At 44.3% G+C, this 20,273-nt stretch overlaps 1 protein-coding gene and 1 long non-coding RNA gene across 3 annotated transcripts in view; one reads left to right on the top strand and one right to left on the bottom strand.

Annotated features, from left to right (window-relative positions):
• rhobtb4 (Rho related BTB domain containing 4) overlaps positions 1 to 18,782 on the bottom strand; it is a 41,521-nt gene extending 22,739 nt beyond the window's left edge. The window contains exon 1 of one of the 2 annotated variants that reach the window (XM_076043882.1): positions 18,636 to 18,782. Coding sequence is in view for 1 of the 2 variants with exons in the window: in XM_076043881.1 (XP_075899996.1) it covers positions 443 to 471 (29 nt within the window). In the remaining variant the exon portion in view is untranslated. Of the gene's footprint in view, positions 1 to 442; positions 796 to 18,635 lie in introns of those variants that run through there. The other variant, XM_076043881.1, reaches the window with a different exon arrangement.
• LOC142899928 (uncharacterized) lies at positions 912 to 2,342 on the top strand. Its single transcript, XR_012928830.1, has 2 exons — positions 912 to 1,036; positions 2,223 to 2,342. It is a non-coding gene; the product is annotated as an uncharacterized LOC142899928 (long non-coding RNA).
• Positions 18,783 to 20,273: the final 1,491 nt, after the last annotated feature.

Below are 20,273 nucleotides of genomic sequence, written 5' to 3'. Positions count from 1 at the left end.
CCCTTCGTTTCATAATATCTGCCAGATTTCTCCTTTCTGCGAGACGACTTTCATGCAGGTGGACGCCAACCCACGTCCGAGATGATGCGCCGATAAGTCTTGCGTAATGCGCTGCCAAGCCCATCCGCTGCACTTTACAGCGCTGAGCCGAAATGCTTTCACAACAGCAGCCAGCACGTGTGGGATTAAAACATAATAACAGTAATCCTCGGCCGTGGCATGTTGCAAGAAGGCAATGGCACACCATGCATGAGGGGAAAGTGAGATTTAAATAAAACATTAGGCGGGGGGGGGAAAAAAAAAATGGGTCACCGACCGTCATCTGAACGGACCTGACAGCCGATCTGAGAGTTAAAGGATTCCACAGGCGGTGCGTGCATTTGCTTTGTGCTCGGCAACCACGGTATTTTAAAGGCATGCGACCTGATGCAGCATCTCCTACCTTCCGACGGTTCCGGAATTGACCCACATGCCACTCGGCTGGTGGTTCGGCCGGTTACTCAAACCGGACAGAGGCGCGCTGAGAACGGAGACGGTGGGTCGTGGGTGGTGGTGGTGGTGGTGGGGTTCAAGTCCAGAGTCACACACAAAAGGTACCCCGCAGACAGACGCTGTGCACAGCCTGCCCCGTCACATCCTACCGCGCTCGCTCCGTACTCGCCGACTCCCTGGTTCGGTCGCGCGACTCCCGGTGCACCGCCAGCGCCAGTCGGCGTATCGCTGCTTCCTCTGTCGGACGCGACGCTGTCGAGACGTTGAGGCGAACGGCTTCAAGTCTGGGCATTACGGGCAACACTGGGTCTCCACGTCTGAGCCACCACCACCCCCTACCCCCCTCCCCCCGCCTCCTCTGTTGTTGTTTCCCCCAGCTGATTTCATCAGAGGCACGCCTCCACCGCTCCGCGTCACCACCGACACAAGTCGCCCTGTCTGGACTTGTGCTGCGTTCAAGTGTTGCGAGGAAGAAAAAAAAGGGGGAAAACTTTGACGCAAGCCCGCACAAGAGAGATTTCATCGGTTTGGCGCCGCTGTGGTTGTAAGTGGGGTTTAATGACATTTAATTATGTTTCGACGTGATAAGAACGCATTAGTGATGATGTTGGAATCTGTTATTCCGCTATCATTTCAATGTTAGCACTTGTAGCTGTAAGATTGCAGCACGTGTGTCGTCAATAAGCGTTCTAACTTGCTCTGTCTTACAATACGCTCGATGATGTAACTTGTTCATTAAGTACTGCCCAGTAACAGTTGGGGCAAAGGCCAGTAAAAGAATGTTTATTTGAGGACTTCAGCTGCCGGATGTCGGTGCTGTAAATGAGCACTTTAAGGTGCCGTCACACACGTGGGCCAATCGCAGCCCGCAGTGTTTTTTGTATCCTCGCCCCTTAACTGTGCTCTTTCCGTCCTGTTAACTCCCAACAACCCGTAGAGCATTCTGTCCATTGTTACAGAAGTCTGTTCTCCTGCGGTACCGTGATATGTAAACTTCGCTTAAACTTAAAAACAACAAATGTTTTGTTTTGTTTGTTTGTTTGTTTGTTTGATTGATTTCATGCACAATGCGATACCCACAGAGTCAAACATAATCACAATAATACTTTATGATTGATTATGTAGCATAGTTATCAATAAAAATCAATATAGACACTTTTGCCTGGTATTTATTATGGGAGTTTTTATCTACCACTGTCTGGCTCGTACCAATCCTCTTGCCCTGTTACAAAAGCCAAAACAGGAGTCAAGGAGACCAATTATGGATTGCGGTGGAAAATACCCACCATTTACCCTCACATTTTTCCAACATCTCAATGTCTGGGAATTTATTGCTGGAATGTTAAGCTGCATCATGAAGGGGGGGCTGCTATGTCTAAAGGTAATAATAATAATAATAATAATAATAATAATAATAATAATAATAATAATAATAATAATAATAATAATGATAAACTTCTTCATTTGCCAGCAAAGCTTTTTTTTTTTTTTTAATTTAAACATAAACTGCTTCATAAAGGTGTTGGTGTCTGATGCAGGACTTTGCCTAGACTCCTTTCCCTTCTTTCTTTCTTTTCTTTCTTCCTTCCTTCCTTTTTTTTAGGCAGAGATCTCCTACTAAGTGCCTCTGCCTTGTTTCAGCCATGACTGCACTTAAAGATAAGTGGTTAAAGAGGAACTTGAATTAGATTACTTTTTATCTAACGTTTCATTTGTTGCATTTTTTTCAGACTGGGCCATGTCAGGACCCACGACAGTAATCCACCGACTTCCTTTCAGGGCTGTGGAAGATTGAATACAGACATCTACTGGTGGAGTTTGGTACTGAAGAAATATGCAGTTAAAATCGATTCCTGCCAAATGATGTCGTTCCTTCTTATCAAGCTGACTTCTAAGAGAACCAGCATGACAGAATTTAGGTGAGCAACTCATCTTAGGCATGTGCAGACTGGGAGGGTTTAATGAGTCATGCTTAACCTCACCGCAAATCACCATAAACTGATCCTTGTAAATCTTAATATATCCCTGCAGGCAAGATGTGTGTTTTTCATGTCTGATCTTGCACGTTTTCAACAGCTTCTAAGTCATGCAACTTACTACTGACCTCAAACCAATGCTTGATTAATCTTACCAGTCTGGATAAATGAGACACACCACTTTATATTTGTTTGTCACTGTTCCCTGTACTTCTACTACTAGAAAGAAATTTGGTTTGAAAAAAATAACATTATTTCTTCAATAGCAAAGTCAATAGCAAAGTCATGTGACCTACTGACCCAGAAGCAACCCTTAATTGTCTTACAGTTCTGCATGAATGAGACACACCACTTCATATGGCATCTCGGTGATCCCTCTAGTTTATGTCAAGGATTTTATGGGAAAGAAATTGTTTGGTAGCACTGAGGTTGTGTGCCCTATTGATCCCAAACCAATGCAAATTGTCTTACTATTCTTAATGAATAAAATACAACACTTTGTATAGTATTTTAGTGCTCTTTCTATTTAAATAAATAATTTTATGGGGTAGAGGGCACTATATCATTCTTGTGATTATTTAAAAAAATAAAATCCCTCCTGCCCTTATTTCTCTGTTGTCAAATGGACAGTGAAAACACAATCACAATATTCACAATAAACTTTTCTCCTGTACTTGAAAACGTTTTTGATATATATATTTATATATATATATCTATATATATATGTATATATATATATATGTATATATATATATATATATATATATATATATATATATATATATATATATATATACATATATATATATGTATATATATATATGTATATATATATGTATATATATATATATATATATATATATATATATATATATATATATACATATACATATATTCATTCATTCTTTCATCTTCTATACCCGCTTATTCCTATTCAGGGTCACGAGGGTCTGCTGGAGCCTATCCCAGCTGTCTTAGGGCGAACGCAGGGTACACCCTGGACAAGTCGCCAGTTCATCGCATATATATATATATGTATATATTTATATATATATATATATATATATATATATATATATATATATATATATATATATATATATGTATGTATTATTAACTTATGTTAGACAAAAGATGTCTGAATGAAGTGAATGAAGTGGCAGAGCCGTACTCATTTATAGCAGAAATACATCACAGAGTGTAGTGCATGTTGTCCATTAGTGCGAGAACATAAAACTGGTAGAAATGTCTCTTTTATGTCCATTTGCCTCATGTTGTCTTGAAGGCCTGAGAAAACACTGCCCCCTGACCTAACTGGCACGGCCAGAATAGAACGGCATAAAGGATGGGTTGGAAATGCTGCTGGAGAAAGCAGCAGGCCTTCAACAGTGCAGCGCCAAGGGGGCTTAGAAATGTGGAGAGGCAGAAACCCCCCCCCCCTTTTTTTTTGGAGAGGTGCATTAATGTGAGAACTCTCAAGCAGTTGGGTCTCAGGTGTTGTCTGGCCTTTTCAGCTACAGTAGTACAACCAGGACTGTGTTGCTTTTGTTTTCGAGCTTTATGGCTCTTTTATCAACTGTGTGGGAAGTCTACTCCCTTCGCTTTTACACTTTGGTGAGATTAAACATTTTTTTTTCAAATGAGCTGAGATCACTTCTTGGCATGGCTACTTCAACAAAAGGAGCATCCCGCTGCTTGGACAAATACACAACACTCGACATCCAATGTTCCTCAAGATTTAGGGTGAGATCAGCATCTAAGGCTGTGGTTATTTAGAGCAAAACAATGATCAAGCTCATTCTGTTTAAAAGAAAAATGAAAATATGCGTAATATAAATGAAGTTCATGAAATCAACAGTTGACACCTGTTTCTGTAGATTCAGATTTTTAAGGAAAAAAAATGAATTCGCCTCATAAACACATTTAGGATCAAGACAGAAACGTTCTAGGTTAAGTCACGACCTTATTAAGCTGAAAAATATCATCTGCACGGCCGCCAAGCGCCGTAGAATAGTGCTCTTCCTCCCCGCTTTTCCTCTCCCGTCCACTCCTTCACTGACCCTGCTCTCACCCCTCCAGCTCAGCCAAATGTCCACACACCCCCTGCCCCAGCACTGTACTGGAACTGTTCTAAAGCTGTCAAAACACCCAGCTTCTCACACTCTCCGCATCCACAGAGAGCTGGCCTCAAACGCACATCGTCTCACGCATTAACAAACACACACTCAACAATTGCAAAAAAAAAGAGAGAGAAAAAAAAGGGGGAAGGGGCATGCATCTCTGTATACTGACGCAAGTAGGTCAGAGCTGCAGTGGGTCTTCCAAACAGACCTCCTGTGCCACGGTGCTGATAATGGTATCACAGATTAAATTCTATCTGCAGTCCTTGACACATGCACGAACCAGCGTTGCACACTTCTGGTATGGCGGCGGGTCTGTGGGATGAGATCATGTGATCGCATCGCAAAAAAAAAACATGAAAAATGCAACAAAGGAATTTCAATTGGTTTCTATGGGAAGAGAAGCCCAAGGTCAAAGGTTAGGACTTTAAATAGAGTCAAGTGAGGCTAGCCTGCGCATGGCTTCAATAGTCAGCAGTAGAAGGCACCTGAAAAATTTGATAAACATACTGGACATTCACTGACAGTTTACAGACTTCTACTGAACATCCTTTTCATTTTGACTGTCAAATATGTTTTAAGTCTCTATCGCTGTCTCTTTGTCTTTCTCTCTCTCACACACACACTGACACAAGCACTTTCACACAGAGAAGTGGCTGAGATGTGTTGCCAGAGCTGGCGCCCTGGCATAAAACAGAACATGTTTTGTTACTGTCTGTCTATTTAGCGTCGGGTGACAGGCGCGCTAACCGAGTGTGAGTTTGTGTGAAAAACATTGAACGGCAGATAAGGCCTGGGAGAAAGAGCAGGAGGAGAGAGAGAGAGGCTGACACAGTGCACGCCAGAGAGGAAGGCATGAGCACTGCACACTGTTTACTTGCAGATTTATCAGAAGAGTGTCGTATCAGCGGTCAGATGGAAAACTCTTGCGTGTGTGATCAGCTGTTGTTGCCTCATTGTATACTAATGAAGATCTATCAGTCGCCTGCATGCCTGATTTATGAATCATTGTTGATGATTGGACAAGCATTACATCTTTTCAATAGAAATGGATAATCAGAGTTGTTTGTAACTTTGTTTGGCTATCAAGTCCTAAAATCTATTTTCTAAATAAAAGATTTGTGATGTCTGCACATTTGTCATGATCATGAAATTCATTGATTTGAAACAATAATAGCTCTTAAAATGTCTTACAATAAGAAACTCAAAGTGTTACACTTGGGTAAAGATCTTAAGTGATCTGACAAAAGATCCACGTCCGGCAGTTGGGCATATTTTTCGGGGGGTCTTATTATTATTCTGTGAGTTTGACTCCCTGCCAGCAGATAAACCTTCACTGCCTGAAACACTGATATCTGATCGGGTCAAGTCTGTGCAGGCGATAATGGGCCAATATTGTGAAATATGCTCGGAATGTAAAGTGGTTTGAGTTCCTGGGAGAGAGAAAAAGAGAAGGGCTGGACAGAGGCTGGGAATAGCTAAACAGGAAGGAAGGTTGGAGGGTGGGATGAGTGAAGGGGAAGTGCAGAAAGACGTGCGGTGGGTTAGGTGAGTGTGTTTACTGCCCGCTGTCAGGCCGAGAGAAAACAGGCCTCTGATTATGATATTAACGCCAACTTAAATGTTACACAGCGAGGTGTCTGGCATTCCCACGGTGGTGCCTGGATGAATACTGTGCTGCATTATCCTCTCTGTTCCTAAGTAGCTTCGCTCAGACTGCCAAAACTGGCCATTTGGAGTCATGTGGCAGCTGGCACATCACCACCATCCGCCCGAGCTCATGTCGAGTCAGCCCAGCTTTCTTGCGGCTATGGCTTCTTTGAACATTTATTTGCCTTTGAATCTGCGCGCTTCATACTTGAGGAACAGCCTTTTTCCCCTGTAGATACAGAACCCTTCCCTTGTAATTTGTGACCATCCATAATCACAGCCTTCCACGCCGGTGTTTTGAGGAGCAGGCACAAAGGTGGATAAGCACTTTTTCGAGGGCCTAAAAAGTCAAAGCGGATGCTCCACATTCTTAAGTGGCACAAATAATCCACGACAGAGATAAACTGCGCCGAGCAGCGGCAGGCCACGTCGGCGACCTGAGCCGAGGGGGATTGAGGTTGTGCAGGCACGGTGCGCTTGTTTTGCTCTCCGCCACTTTAATGTGCACAAGGTAAAGTGGCCGCACAGGGGAACGTTTGGGGAACACTGGGATGTAATTTGGACGTCAGGCAGTCACAACAAAGTCGTCAAAATCCAAAAAGCCAATTGCAAATGATAAAAACCACAGGCTGCGTACAGCACTCTGCTGCGTAGAGACACACAGGTCAGTAGAGGTGGCGCTTAAGCTGTGGCTGTCAAGTGGCAGGGCTAATCTCATTAAGGCTCTCTTCAGCTGCAAACTCTTAAAGTGGTAGTTGGCCAAATGTCTGCACTCTTGAATCAATTCACGACGTTCAAAACGGAAATCTGTTTATCTATATTGATATTGATTTATCTGAAACGTCCCACATTGGAATGACAAAAGTCCATCTGTTAGGTTGCTTTGTTTTCTCCACTTTTCAGTGAATCTGTTTTAAACTATTCTGTAATTGTGCCCTTTGTGATGTCACAAAGACTACAGATTCTTCTCTTGGGTTAGAGACAACAGGAACCCCAGCCAAGTCTACTGTCTGAGAAGAGACAGACAAATGGTTTCATCTCTTTTCCAAATACACATACAACAACTCATCCGTTTTTTACTGGTAGTGGTACAAGGAGATTACTGTGCCCGGTGGAGGACACATGATAGTGGACTCGATGTTCCGGCAGAGTGAAGGATCACTTTTATTACCTTGGGAAGTAAGTGTGTTCATCAGCGGAGCAGGACCGAGGGCATAATGGGGATGAAGACGAGCACATATAGGTCAAGGACCAGGCTCGGAGGGGTGACGTCAAGTGGAGTGTGGTCAGTGAGAAAATTGGAGTGGAGATCAGGAAGGAAATGTATATGGGACTAGAGTAAAGACAGGAAGCGCGGTGCCAGGTAAGCACGGGAAAATCTATCTGCGTCTGCGTACACATGGTTAGGCTGAACGGGAAATAGCAGCACTGGAGAGCCTGGTAAGTATTGCACCAGATGACGCTATGTTGCGAGAAAACAATGCGCGGAGATGCATTTAAAAAAAATTCATCAACACCGTCCAGGCTGGTGCTACTGGCTAAATCCTTTCAATCTGGCCTGAAGAACTCAACGGGCTCTGCAAGATCTTGGCTAACGAGTGACACAGGTGGAATCTTCTGGGCATTTAGATATTTAGGCTGCAGATGAAGTGAAGGCCTCACGTCCACATGGAACTGGATTAATATACTCTGCACATCCAAGATATATTCTGTGGTAACGTCTTAATGGGCCTTTTGGAAAATCCATCAACAGGGATAAAAGAGGATCTTATCATGGACTACTGTACCCGTAAAGAGTCTTAAATAGGATATTTTGTTCCCCAAGCTCTTTCATGCATTTAGATGTGAATGGATGCAATGTAGGAATATGTTAAACAGGAAATAACATGACCAGAGTGGAGAAGGTGAGGTTTCCTTTTTGTTTATATGTAATCTTGCCAACCTCCACACCAAAGAGTTTTCTGGTAGGCTTGGTAGTTTTAACCGCTCAACTTCAGTTAGGTTGTGTGCAAAAACGAAATAAATGTTCTTTGCACTAAAACCAAAAGCCATTGCTACATGCACACAACTAAAATCTGAAAAGTACAGCAGTTCGTCAGGATATCTCCCACTGACAGACAGTTCCGATTTAATATTTAAAATTACTCGTTGTGATGTGCAAAGATTAAATCTAGTAAATTTGGCATCGTGAGCGGCACAACAACTTCTATTGAATTATGTATTCACTTGTTGCTGCTGTCACTTCCAGGAAAGAAGGGAAGCTCACATCAGGTCTCAGGTATCAGATTTATAATTTGATAATGAGAAACCTGAAATGATGTCTTTTTAATTATGCTTACAGGTTCTGCTGGTAACCTGTCTACTGTCTGGCACATTTGCAAGAAAAAGAAAAATGTCTGGTCCCTTGAAAGAACCATTGGCCTGTCTTATTGGAAGTTTGACGGGTGGCCGACAGTAATATGCAGCTCACTGCTAGCTGACCTTTTTGAACCCATGACAGATGAGTCAGTCACAGTTGCACTCTTGTCAGGATGTGTGTCAATAAACTTTGCACTGGGGCTGAGATCAGAAAAACAAACAGGAAAGAGGTGAGCAGGGCCAAATCGAGCACTCGTTCCACTTGAGTAACAAAGCAAAAAAAAAAAAGAGGCAAGTTTCACATTCTTATGTAAGGTGCAACAGGACGGATGCACCTATGAGTCTTCAGAAAAGACATAAAGCTGTGCAAAGCACTGAAAATCATGTCAGTAAATAGGAGGGACTGCTGGAACGGAGGAGAAACGGAAAAGGGTTTTTGAAGAGAGGGACGCATTTGGCTTGAGAGCAGGTCAGTCAGTATCCCAGAAACAGCCTGATCAAACAGAGAGCTGAGCCAAACCAAACACTTCTGGACTTCAGTCTGGCACAGAGAAGCAGAGCTGTTGCCCCGTCCAGATCTCAGTGCACACAGTCAGTGCACGGACCCAGAACACTCTGTGTCGAGCTCTGCGACCACTTTTTTGTGTGTGTGTGTCGCACAATCCTGCCAAATAGAGGAAAGGCCACCTGAGATTCATCACAACAGGTTGTACAATGTGTCCCAGTGTTGACCAGTCGCAGTGAGGAAACACTTTTACATTATTTTGCTCTTTCAGAATTTACAGAATTATGACGGTTAGCGGTTCCACTTGTTGGATGGTTGAGAGTGGTTTGGAATCTTCACACATCCACGTTGTCGAGGTCCAATCGAAAGCCTTTTGAGTATTAAGAAAGGAACTCCCCTTTCCGTTGCATGTTAAATGGCCTCATTCACACATCCAAATCATTATGTAAAAATGAATCCAAGTAACTGGGACACCCTCTACATTTTTTCTCAAAGGTGCAATAATGTCTTATTTATTGTCAGTATGTGGATAAGTCTACATTCAACTGTCCATAAGATGTAAATATCTTGTTTTTATTTTCTGTTAATACCTACAAATATTTTGTTTTTATTTTTTTATTGCCTCATTTCTTAAAGGCATATAATTCTCAATCGTTTTGAACTATTCAAGTCACATTTAATTCTAAATGCCAGATGTCAGTCTTTCATATTTAAATCACGTCTGCATCCATTGTATAATCACGTTTGGCCTCTTTTTTTTTAAACAGGACCAAAAGACTAAACAAAGCCCAAACATCCGCCTCTATTTAAAAAGACACTGTTGCTCACCATACAAAAATACGAAGGAGGAAACAAGGGGGAGGCAACGAGCAGCAGCCTACGACGTAAAAAGCCACAGCACAACCGGGACACAGACGGACAAATAAACCACAGCACAAGAGAGTCAAGGAATAACAGGAAGGCCCTTTGGTGTGTTGACTTCAAATAGCCCGGATGGTGTTTGTCCACCGGCGCTGCTCCATTACCCAGAGTTCCTCATATTGTTTTGCACTTGCACAAACAAAAACAGACCTGTTGTGGAGAAGCAGCAGAAAACGGAGCGCACAACTCGACCCCCCCGTGGCGATGAGCTTTGATTCCGTCTGATGAAGCTTTGAAGTGTGCTATTAAAACTCTGAGAAGTACTTGGAAGCGCGTTTCTCAGCAAGATGTGACTCATGAAATCCTTCATCTGCCCTTTCAGCGCTAAAGAAGACATCTGCATATTTATAAATGCAAGTTACACCTGACGGCAGCGGAATATAATATCCCCATTCTCCGCCGGATGGAGGTCAGAGTGTATCTGCATTTGCAGGAATGTGGTCAAACACTCACACACACACACACACACACACACGAATATGCACATAGATCCTGAAATAGCGTGATGGAAAAATCTATACTGGTGTCCTGTTATTTCCGCACTTCTGCGCCGCAGCCCAGTGAAACGACCGGCCGACGGTCACCGCGCGCTGTGACCACTTGACATTCACTTCAGCAGGCTGCAGCGGGGCCAAATGGGGTTTGGCCCTTTTCAATGTGAAAAGTTTTCAAGAATGTTCGGACAAGCGACAAGTTGTGAAAGGGAACTCTGGAGGTTTAAGTGCTTCTTTTATACGTCGGTGGGACAGTTTTTACAGACACTTGACTTCGGGCAGATGTGATCTGAAGCGCGGTGATCCTCGGTCGCTCTCTGTGGATGCCGCAGCAATGTCGAGCCCCTAACAACAGAGGCCAATCAGAAGGGAGAAGGGCAGCAGTGAAAGGCCCTGAGACAAACGCATCGTCGTAATGCGTAAGTCTTCGTGGCATTTAACTATCTATTTGAGATAAACATTTTGCCCCTGCTGTATTATTGATCAGTGCATCAGGATGGAAGTAAAAGGCCATTTAACTGCGAGCCCTAACAGCCATAATGGAGCATAACAGCACAGAGGAAGTCGATCCTTCTGCAGGACGAGGCCTCTGTTGACAAACGCAGCGGCACGGCGTGGCACATAACATCAACAAGGGATGATATCGATATATATTAAATATTTACGCTGAAATGAGAGCAGTGTGTTCTAGAGAGGAGCGGCGCGTCGGACTGTTTGGTTGTCAAATGGAATGACAGTTTAAAAGAGCAGGGGGGGAATGAAGCAAAACTAAATCAAATCAAGGAGAAAGCACACATTTGCCAGCTGGGAAGCTCCTTTACGTACGGAAAGACTGAGAATATTGACACACACCTGGCGAAATGCACCTCATTTGAAGGATATAGTGGTGGGAACACTGACTCTTGTCTTTGAGGCTTTGGGGTCAGGTTGCATCAGCCTCCCTGAAACTGCACTTAAACAATAAGTCAAATGTAATGAGCACAAAAATGAGAATAGAAGTAATGATCCATGGGACAGGAAGCCGCTTCGGCAGTGGCGACGCACTGTGTGATCAAAGGGTCCTGGGCCATGACAATTGCAGATTAAGCTCTCTCTGACCCTGATGAGCAGGAATTACACCCTTGGGCGTTCCTCCTCTCATGACAAAAGTCTCATAGACAGGCTGAGGGCGTGCACGTGGCCGTGGTGTGTTTATGTCTATTTTAAGGTGTTTGCAAACGTCGCATTATCCATTCATGTGCTTCCCTGTGTGAGTCACCCTGTGTGTGTGTGTGTGTGTGTGTGTGTGTGTGTGTGTCTGTGTGTGTGTGTGTGTGTGTGTGTGTGTGTGTGTGTGTGTGGTGCGTGCGCGTGCTAGTTTGGGTGTGTTGGACAACTACCACTTGCATTCCTATGACTTAATTAAGTTTTGTGAAGAGCCAGTAAAGTGGGTGATATTTATGGATCTGGATTGGCAGCTTGATTTTATTGCTTACTGTTTATTCCAAAGCTTCTCAATTGCTGTTAAAACAACTTCTTTATGCAACATAACATGTAATTGAAAACTGAGTGAGCAAAAATAATGAAACTACACAAAAAAAAAACATTTAATTTTATTTTATTTATTGGTTAATTTATTATTATAATTGTTTTTTACTGTAGGATATTTTGTAAAAAAAATAATAATGACAATTTGTTCTGATGACATTTTGTGACGATAACATAAGGGGAGAAATAAAGATGCAGTGAAGTCGTACCTTATGAGTGACGAGAGAAAACACCTTGCGCTTTTTCCTCCCTTTCCTCTCACACTTTTGTAAGCGTCTCATTAGTTCATGACAAGAAAACTAATTGGCACCTCCGAGAGCTTCTTTTTTTCTCTCACCCCCCTCTGTCGTGGAGAGACAGGAAACGTATGCAAACGCTTCCTCTTCCTTCTCACCCAAACGGAGCCAATCACTGTCCTCGCTGAGGGTGATAATTGGGACGTCTTCATTGGCAATTAAAAGAAAGCCACAGTGTGCAGCCGGATGCGAGCAGTTCTGACGGCGAGCTCGGTGGAAAGACGGGCTGTCCGGGAGCGCGTCAGCCAAACAGGAAGACGAAGAGACAGGCGAGGCGAGGGGGAAGTGGAAATGAGAGGCGGGAGGGAGATTAGCACCCTGTGCGAGCGATGCCGAGGCGTGGAGGGTTGCTGAGTACCATGGAGACGGCCGGCTGCAGTCACAGCGACGGTCAGCCTGCTATAGGCCCCTGAGGTGAGACGCAAACACAAGCAAGCCCAGTCGCGCAACATCACCGACTATCTCAACGCAAACCCTCCCTGAGGTAACCTCTTGGTTGGCGCACACCAAGTCGAAAATACATTTGCGACCCGGTTCACCCGAGGGCATGTGGTCCTCTGCCTCAAATGGGAGTAGCAGATGCTGAGGAAGGAGATACGCGGGGATCACGTGGTATCAAAGTGTGCGAGAGTAATTGTACGCGCAGGAGGGCATATCCGCTGTAGCGACGCATCACAACCAGCATGTTCCGCAAACACACACGCGCACACGCACAAATAAAGGGTTGAAATAGCGGAGGAGCACCAGCCAGACAACTGAGCCGGGTTTCTCGGTGTCCATGTTGTCACACCATGTCCTTTTTTTAAACACACTGGCAGAGTAAACAACCATCTCAAAGTAGGACACAAACATCAAGGTGTGTGTGTGTGTGTGTGTTTATGAAGGTGTGTTGCTAACATGATCTAGGGCAGCATTTTTCAACTTTTTTTTTTTTTTAACCTACAACACAGTTTTTTTACATTAAAAAAAATCCCATGGAACACCATAAACAAATATCATAAAATGACACTTTTTAGCCTCATAATGACAATATTGTCTCTTCATTGTTTTACACTCACTTAGTGTGAAACCTGGGCCATTTTAGATACACACAAAGCTGATATCGTGGGAGGGATTCAGGGAGGAAAATAGGGCTTAGATTCCTTTTACAGCACAGTCACTCAACAATGGAACGTAAACAAATAAACTAGGGCTGTTAATAATGAAGTCATTATTTTCTAATAACTATATTTACCCAAAATAAGTTTAAATCAAAAACCACCAGCAGTTTTTTTTTTTGCATGTCCACATGGGAGAAAAAGCAGAAGGAGATTGGACAGAGGTGTTGGGTCTGTTAATTTCTTCACAGTTCACTTTTGTCACCTCTAAATCCCATTAGTCTGCTTTCCCTGGAGTGACATCAGCTGGTTGGTCATACACTATACCAACCAGCTAAAAGTGTTTTGGATGAGACTTTTTCTTTAAGTTTTAAAATCTCAGCAAACCAGCTGCTTTACAACGTTACGTGGTGTCCCACTTTGGGCAGGAATGCTCGTTGGCCCTGACCATGACCTCTGCCCATCTGTCACACTAGAAGTCTCACAGTTTGACAACTGGAACCTCTCAAGAGCAACTTCAAAAGACCAAAAAAATACATAAATAAAGTGGGTTTAAGAAACAGAATATTCAATATTCTGAGATGGTGGAAAGACTGTCCCGAGCGGAAATGAAAGAATTCTTGCTGAGTAAAACATTCAGCCGAGAGCTCTTCCCTTCCCCCATGGACGTTGTGTCCCGTGGGCAGATTGTGTAACATCACCCTCGATCACCACGGCCATCCTGTATCTCTGTACGCAACCCCCCCTAATTAAACTGTGGCCCTCAACTTAAGGCTCCGCAGTGAAGACATCCTGAAATGAGCGTGCGCTCTTATCTCCGGCCTGTCCTCACGAGGGACCCAACGCCTTCCTATCCAAGTCTCGGTCCACACACGCACAACAGCCATGAGGCTGGCGCGGCCCTGCCAAAAGTTGAGTTTTAACCCTCCTCCACAAACGGGAGCTCACGTTAACAACGTAAGCCTTCACAGCCCCTGCACTCATTCTTTATATGCCGCCATTGTTTTCTGTTGTGTGATGGGCCCAGACTAATGCTTGTGTGGGCGTGTTTATGTGTGTGTGTGTGTGTGTGTGTGTGTGTGTGTGTGTGTGTGTGTGTGTGTGTGTGTGTGTGTGTGTGTGTGTGTGTGCGCGCGTTTGCTAGTTTGCTCGGCAGAACCCCGGAGCAGCTGCGGAGAGCTTACGAAGACAGAACGCTATCACGCGAATGCCAAAGAAAACAATCGTGAGCGTGAGGTCCGAGCATCAGATAAGCTAGCTTGCTTGCTTATCAGATAAGAACGTTTTGAACGGTGTTTGCCGACGGGGAGGAAGAGGAGCAGGGAGCCTTCGACCGCCACATGTCATTTTTTTTATTGTTATTAGTTCCAAATGAAAGAAGGCGTTGGGCGTGAGGTGAAAGAGGGGTTGAGCGCCGTCATTCGCCGTCCCTGTCGTGTTTACAGTCGACTGCGTTCAAGGGGCCGGCCCACTACTCTGCTTCAAACACTTCCTTACCCTCCTTCTCTCTCTCTCTCTACCTCCAGAAGTCCTCTCTGCTCCACTTTCCTCTCAGCCAAAACCCCTTTTGTGTCCCTCTTCCTCGGGACTTGCGTTCCTCCCACTTGTGTTATTTTTCCTCTGAGTAGTTTGATTCCCCTCCCGTTCCCTCCCCTCTCTCTCTCTCTCTCTCTCTCTCTCTCTCTCTCTCTCTCTCTCTCTCTCTCTCTCTCTTTCCCCTCAATCTATTCCATAGTTAACCATGCTCTGCAATTCTTGCATGCACACTTGGCCTGGCAGACAGACTTTAAAAAAAAATAAAAAAACAAGTGGGAAGGCTGCCAATGGGGGGAAAAACAAACTGCCATTACCAGCACAGTCTATTTATCTCTCTCTCTCTCTCCATCCCGCTCTTCAGAACTTCCAAGAGAAGACAAACATCATGTGGCGCAGGAAAGAAGAGGGATCTGTTGTGCGAATGTCCATTGCCTCATGCCTGCAGAGGGTAGGGGTGTGTCTCATGCACAGTCATGCTTTGGGGGTTGTTTTAATACAGTGGTGGGCTCTACTCTCTCTACTGGCCTAAACTTACTCAGAAAAGTTACCCTTTTCCCGTAAACATGATAATAAAGTTACTCTCCATAATCTGGAGCACTACGGTGCGGTGGAGTTTTTATCCAATCATATTTCAGCTAGCTTGTGTTGTCAGGTTCTATGAAATCTGCGTGTGGCCTTCAGAATCAACTTTGCAGGCTCTTGCGCACGGTAAGTGAACGGACACAGTCAGTAGCCAATCAGATCTCAAGCCTGCGAAAACAAGGACAGGCGACTGGTCTCATGCTGAACCGTGATTAAGCACCCTTGAGAGTGTGAAAGACAGCAAAATCAATTATTTTGTTGTTGCAAATTCTCAAAAACAAATGCAAATAATCTGAAAAATGCTTTATTTCAATTAATAGTTTTTGTTATTTTCTCCTTGGTGTCTTATATGAAACGGCATCAAAGTACAGCTTATTGGACAAACTTGTTTAAGCTCACATAGTGCACTTTTTTCTAAAACTTGTAGACTAATGTCTTAAAATCGCTATTTATTTTTGAGTTTTGACAGCATTCATGGTATTGCGAGGCGTATTAATTAATGTAGAACTAAGTACGACATCACTGAAGGCTTAGACGTGAATTGCACAGCCTGCCACTGCTTCATTGTTAGGGGTAGGCTGCATTTAAGTTAAAACTAGCGCTGGGTTAGGGCTGTTGAACTTAACGCGCTAATAACGCGTTAATTCAAACTCCTTTAAATGGCACTAGTTTTTTAATTTCTAACTCCAGATTTGAAGCGAAACACAATAAATATCTTGTTTAGTTACATATCAGTCACAAAAAATTTGCACTTAATTTGTGATTGATCGCAAGTTAACTCAGGACACTAACGCGATTAATCACGATTAAAAATTTGAATCGACTGACAGCCCTAACGCTTGGCTAGGTTCTCTGAGAGAACTGATGAAAACAAAGCGATAGAAACAGCCTGCGCACCTCAAACACATACACCTCCTCCAAAGCATGAACTGACTTGTTATGCTAGCAAAGGAGACCCGTGCGCCTGACTTACGGGGAACTCTGCGAGAGGCCCACGTTGTGACGCCGCCACGAGCGGGTGGCCGGCCGTGTTTGTCCGTATGATTGAATTTGTGTATGCAACAGGCTATTTCTCGACTGGCTTCTTATATTACTCCCAGCTGTGTGTACTTGGCTCGCTTGGGCCAACCATGCAGCAGCCAGGAATCTTTGCTGTGTAACTCTACTGGAAAGCCCCGGTTACACATACACACACAGCCACACACACAGCCACACATACACACACACACACACACACACACACACACACACACACATCCCTGGAATAAAGCTAGTCCTCTGAGCAGACGGAGGGAGGGCCTCAACCCAAAGGAAGAATGGTTCAAATTCCTAAGCCCATAGAAAAACAGGGAGACAGACCCCAGTGATGTCAGCTCTACTAGACGATATCTCCCCTTCCTCTGCCCACCGACATGCTCTGCTCACAGTGCAGCATGCATGTCCATGGAAGAGCAAAACAAATGGAAAAAGAAAAAAAAAAAAACTTTACCCATGATGATTGCCATGTTCATCTGCAGTTATTGACAACACTCTCTAACTTTGGTCGTTATCTACTTCTGTGCAGACAGGAAGCAGTGCGAACTAGACCTTTATAATGCACTCACTGACATATTGAATGCACTGTGTCACAAAACCGAGGGCAAAAAAAAAAAAAAGGCGCTGCTAAATTAATCTGAATGTCAAAGGTTTGCGCCAACTGTATGATAGGAAGGCTCTGCAGGCAGTGATAAAAACACGGCCAGAGTGCCGCCATTGGTGATCTGGTGGCATCTGCGATATCAGTGAGGTGCAGTTCCTGGTTCCTGTATAGCCCAGAGGACACTAAGACAGCTCTCACCCACCCTGCCACGTCTGGGGGTACTGTAGCCGTCTGACAAAACACGCCGAACCATCTACAGCACAATGACCAATGTGGACAGTAAATTAAAAAAAAAGAAATTCTGTACATGTCAGCAACGTTCATTAATATTTATTTCAGTGGAAAAACTGAAATAACTCAGCTCATCATGGACGAGATTCTTGGAACTTCTTGCTCAATGTGGCTCCTGTCCTATGTGTGTGAGTGTGATTTTTAATTGTCTGCAACCTTCTAATTTTATACAGTTTGCAGTAAAGTGGTGCATTTGTCACGGCTATAATTTGCCAAATACAAAATGCAACACAGCATTTCTTCCCATTGCCATGTTGGAGTTAACTTTATTGAATTTGGAGGATAAATTATAAGCTGCAACGGAGCTATGTTATTAAACTGATCCGCCCTCATCGAGGTTAACATTAAAATGACGAACACAGTGGTGCTGCATAGTGCGAATCAAGCGTACAGCTCGCCTTAACCATCACTTTTGCCTTTCGTATTTGATTTCTGGCACTTTTTTCCACATTTTCCAGCTGGAAAGGACGACACCTCGGAAAAAAACTTCAGCTTGCATTTCCTCAAAAGCCCGTAAATACAATGCTTGTCCTTAATTTAGTGGTAGCACTGTTGGATTGCGAGGGAGTTTTAAGCACAATCTCTTCATTTAAATGCTATCTTGCCCTGATCTTTCCTCAAGGGTTCAAGCCACATGACTTGTCACTTATCGTGTTGCAAAAAAAAAAAAAGAAAAATCGGACTTTTACAGCCATACACCCTGAGCCAGGCATGGGCAAGCTACGGCTCAGGGGCCATATGCGGCCTGTTAAGCTTTTTAAGCCAGCCCACCGAACTTGAAGAAATTATATGAAAGTAAGTACGTAAGTAAGTAATAAGATAGCTGTAAATACAAGTCAAAAAGTTTGCCCACCTCTGCCCGGAGCAATTTACTTTAAAACAAGTTTATTATTATTATTATTATTATTATTATTATTATTATTATTATTATTATGGATGTTAACATTCACGCGAAGACTGCAACTCGGCGTGAGCCCTCACATAACCCCGACTCTTATTTGGCCACACGCACGCGCTCTGCGCACTGTGGAGCCCCGGATCTTTGCGGGCTGTGCGCGGTTCCCGCAGCAGCAGCAGCAGCAGCAGCAACAGAAACAGCAGCACAATAGAACTTGGGAGTTAACAGCTGATGCATACACGCGTCTCCTCACCTTTCTCAAGACATCCACCTCTGGAATCAGTTCGGCTCCCCCACTCTCGCCTCGACGTGCCCTCTTCTTCCGCTCCTCACACCTCTGGGTTTACTGTGGGCAGCGCTGCTCGTCTCCAGCCTCTCTGCCTCTCTGCCCCGTGCAAATGCAAATGCAAATGCCAAAAAAAAAAACCTGCAAGGCAATAAACACGTGCGATCACTTTCAGAGCGTTCATCAGGCCGATCGACGCTTCTTTTGTTTTACTTTTGCTTTTCTCCTTCACCTCCCCCACCGAGTCGTAGGGCGCACTTTAGAAAGAGAGCATTAAAACGCCCTTAAATCAACGGCAAATACGCGCGCACATCTGTCTCGATCGGAGCGAACGAGGGAGGGAAAACAGTGGCCGCAGCCGAGAGCCGCCCGGAGGAATGCGATCAGACGTTGCAAAACCATGCAGACGCGCTCTTGTTGTTAAGACGCCTCCTCGGAGCTGCTGGTCCTGATGCGAGTTTTCTCTCCGTCTCTCTCCCCGCACCGCCGTCCCTTTGTTGTTGATGTCACACCTAGACGAGCGGGGAGCACATGGAGGAGGAGGAGGAGGAGGCGGCACGTCTCCTCGACTTTCTTTCCTTCGGTCTTTCCTTTGTCCGGCACCGCAGCGTCATGTTTTGTTGTTTTGTTTGTTTGTTTGTTTGTATTTTTCTTTTTTTCCTCCACCAGCCTCACAAATTTCGACCCGAGCGATCGCGTCAAGGATGCGAGCGGCGCGTCTGTTTCCCACGATTTCTACATCATCACTCCCATCCTCCGATCCCGCCGTCTCGCCCTTTACAATCAAGGTCTTAAGATCCGCCGCTTCGCGATGATTCGACTCCAAAACTGCCTGAATGCGTCCCCCTCCAATCCCACCACCAACCCCAGCCTCACCAGTGTGATCAGCCAGAAGTTTGCAGTGGACCGCCGCCGCCGCTTGTCTCTCTCCCTCTCTCTGTGTCTCTCTGTGTCTGTGTCTCCTCTCCTCCCCTTTCCTCCTCCTCTGCTCTCCCAGACAGACGGAGAGCCTGGTTATGTTTTCACTCCAGACCGGCCCTCAACCCACACGGCGCGCTCGCGCAGTGACGACAGCCAGTCACCAGCGCCACACCCATCCATTCATAAAGTGGAGACGGGTGCATGGCAGCTTCCGGGCCGGGTGAAGCGCGCACGGTGGTCGGGGAAGGCTTGCGGCTCCCTGCAAGCAAGGGGACAGAGAAAATAATTGACGCAAAAAAATAATAATAATAATATATATATATATTTTTTTTTTTAAAGTGTGATCGAGGTAAAGTGCTGGTGGTGGATCTTTCTCTTTGCACTTTGAAAGGCAGTAATAGCAAGGCAGCATTGTTATCACATGATACAGTGTCTAAAAAGAGCGTAATATATATCTATATATATATATATTTGATATCTGTAACAAAAAACATTTTTGCATTATTTTGCTTTCAGTCATGAAGAGTTTTTTGTTGAAAAAAAGAAAGTAGAATTAGCATGAAGCTATTAGTTTGTTTGTTTATCACCGCCTTCCAAATAAATCAGGTCACATTTTCCAGAACAGTTGACATGCTACAGCTTTAGATCCTTTTATATAGTTACATTCGAGTACAGGATTAGATA

This window comes from Nelusetta ayraudi, unplaced genomic scaffold, assembly GCF_046127955.1.
Source record: "Nelusetta ayraudi isolate G7.1 ecotype Tasmania unplaced genomic scaffold, CSIRO-AGI_Nayr_v1 ptg000078l, whole genome shotgun sequence".
Classification (NCBI taxonomy): Eukaryota; Metazoa; Chordata; class Actinopteri; order Tetraodontiformes; family Monacanthidae; genus Nelusetta; species Nelusetta ayraudi.
The sequence above is the reverse complement of the archived record's forward strand: the minus strand, read 5'-3'. Positions and strand labels throughout refer to the sequence as shown.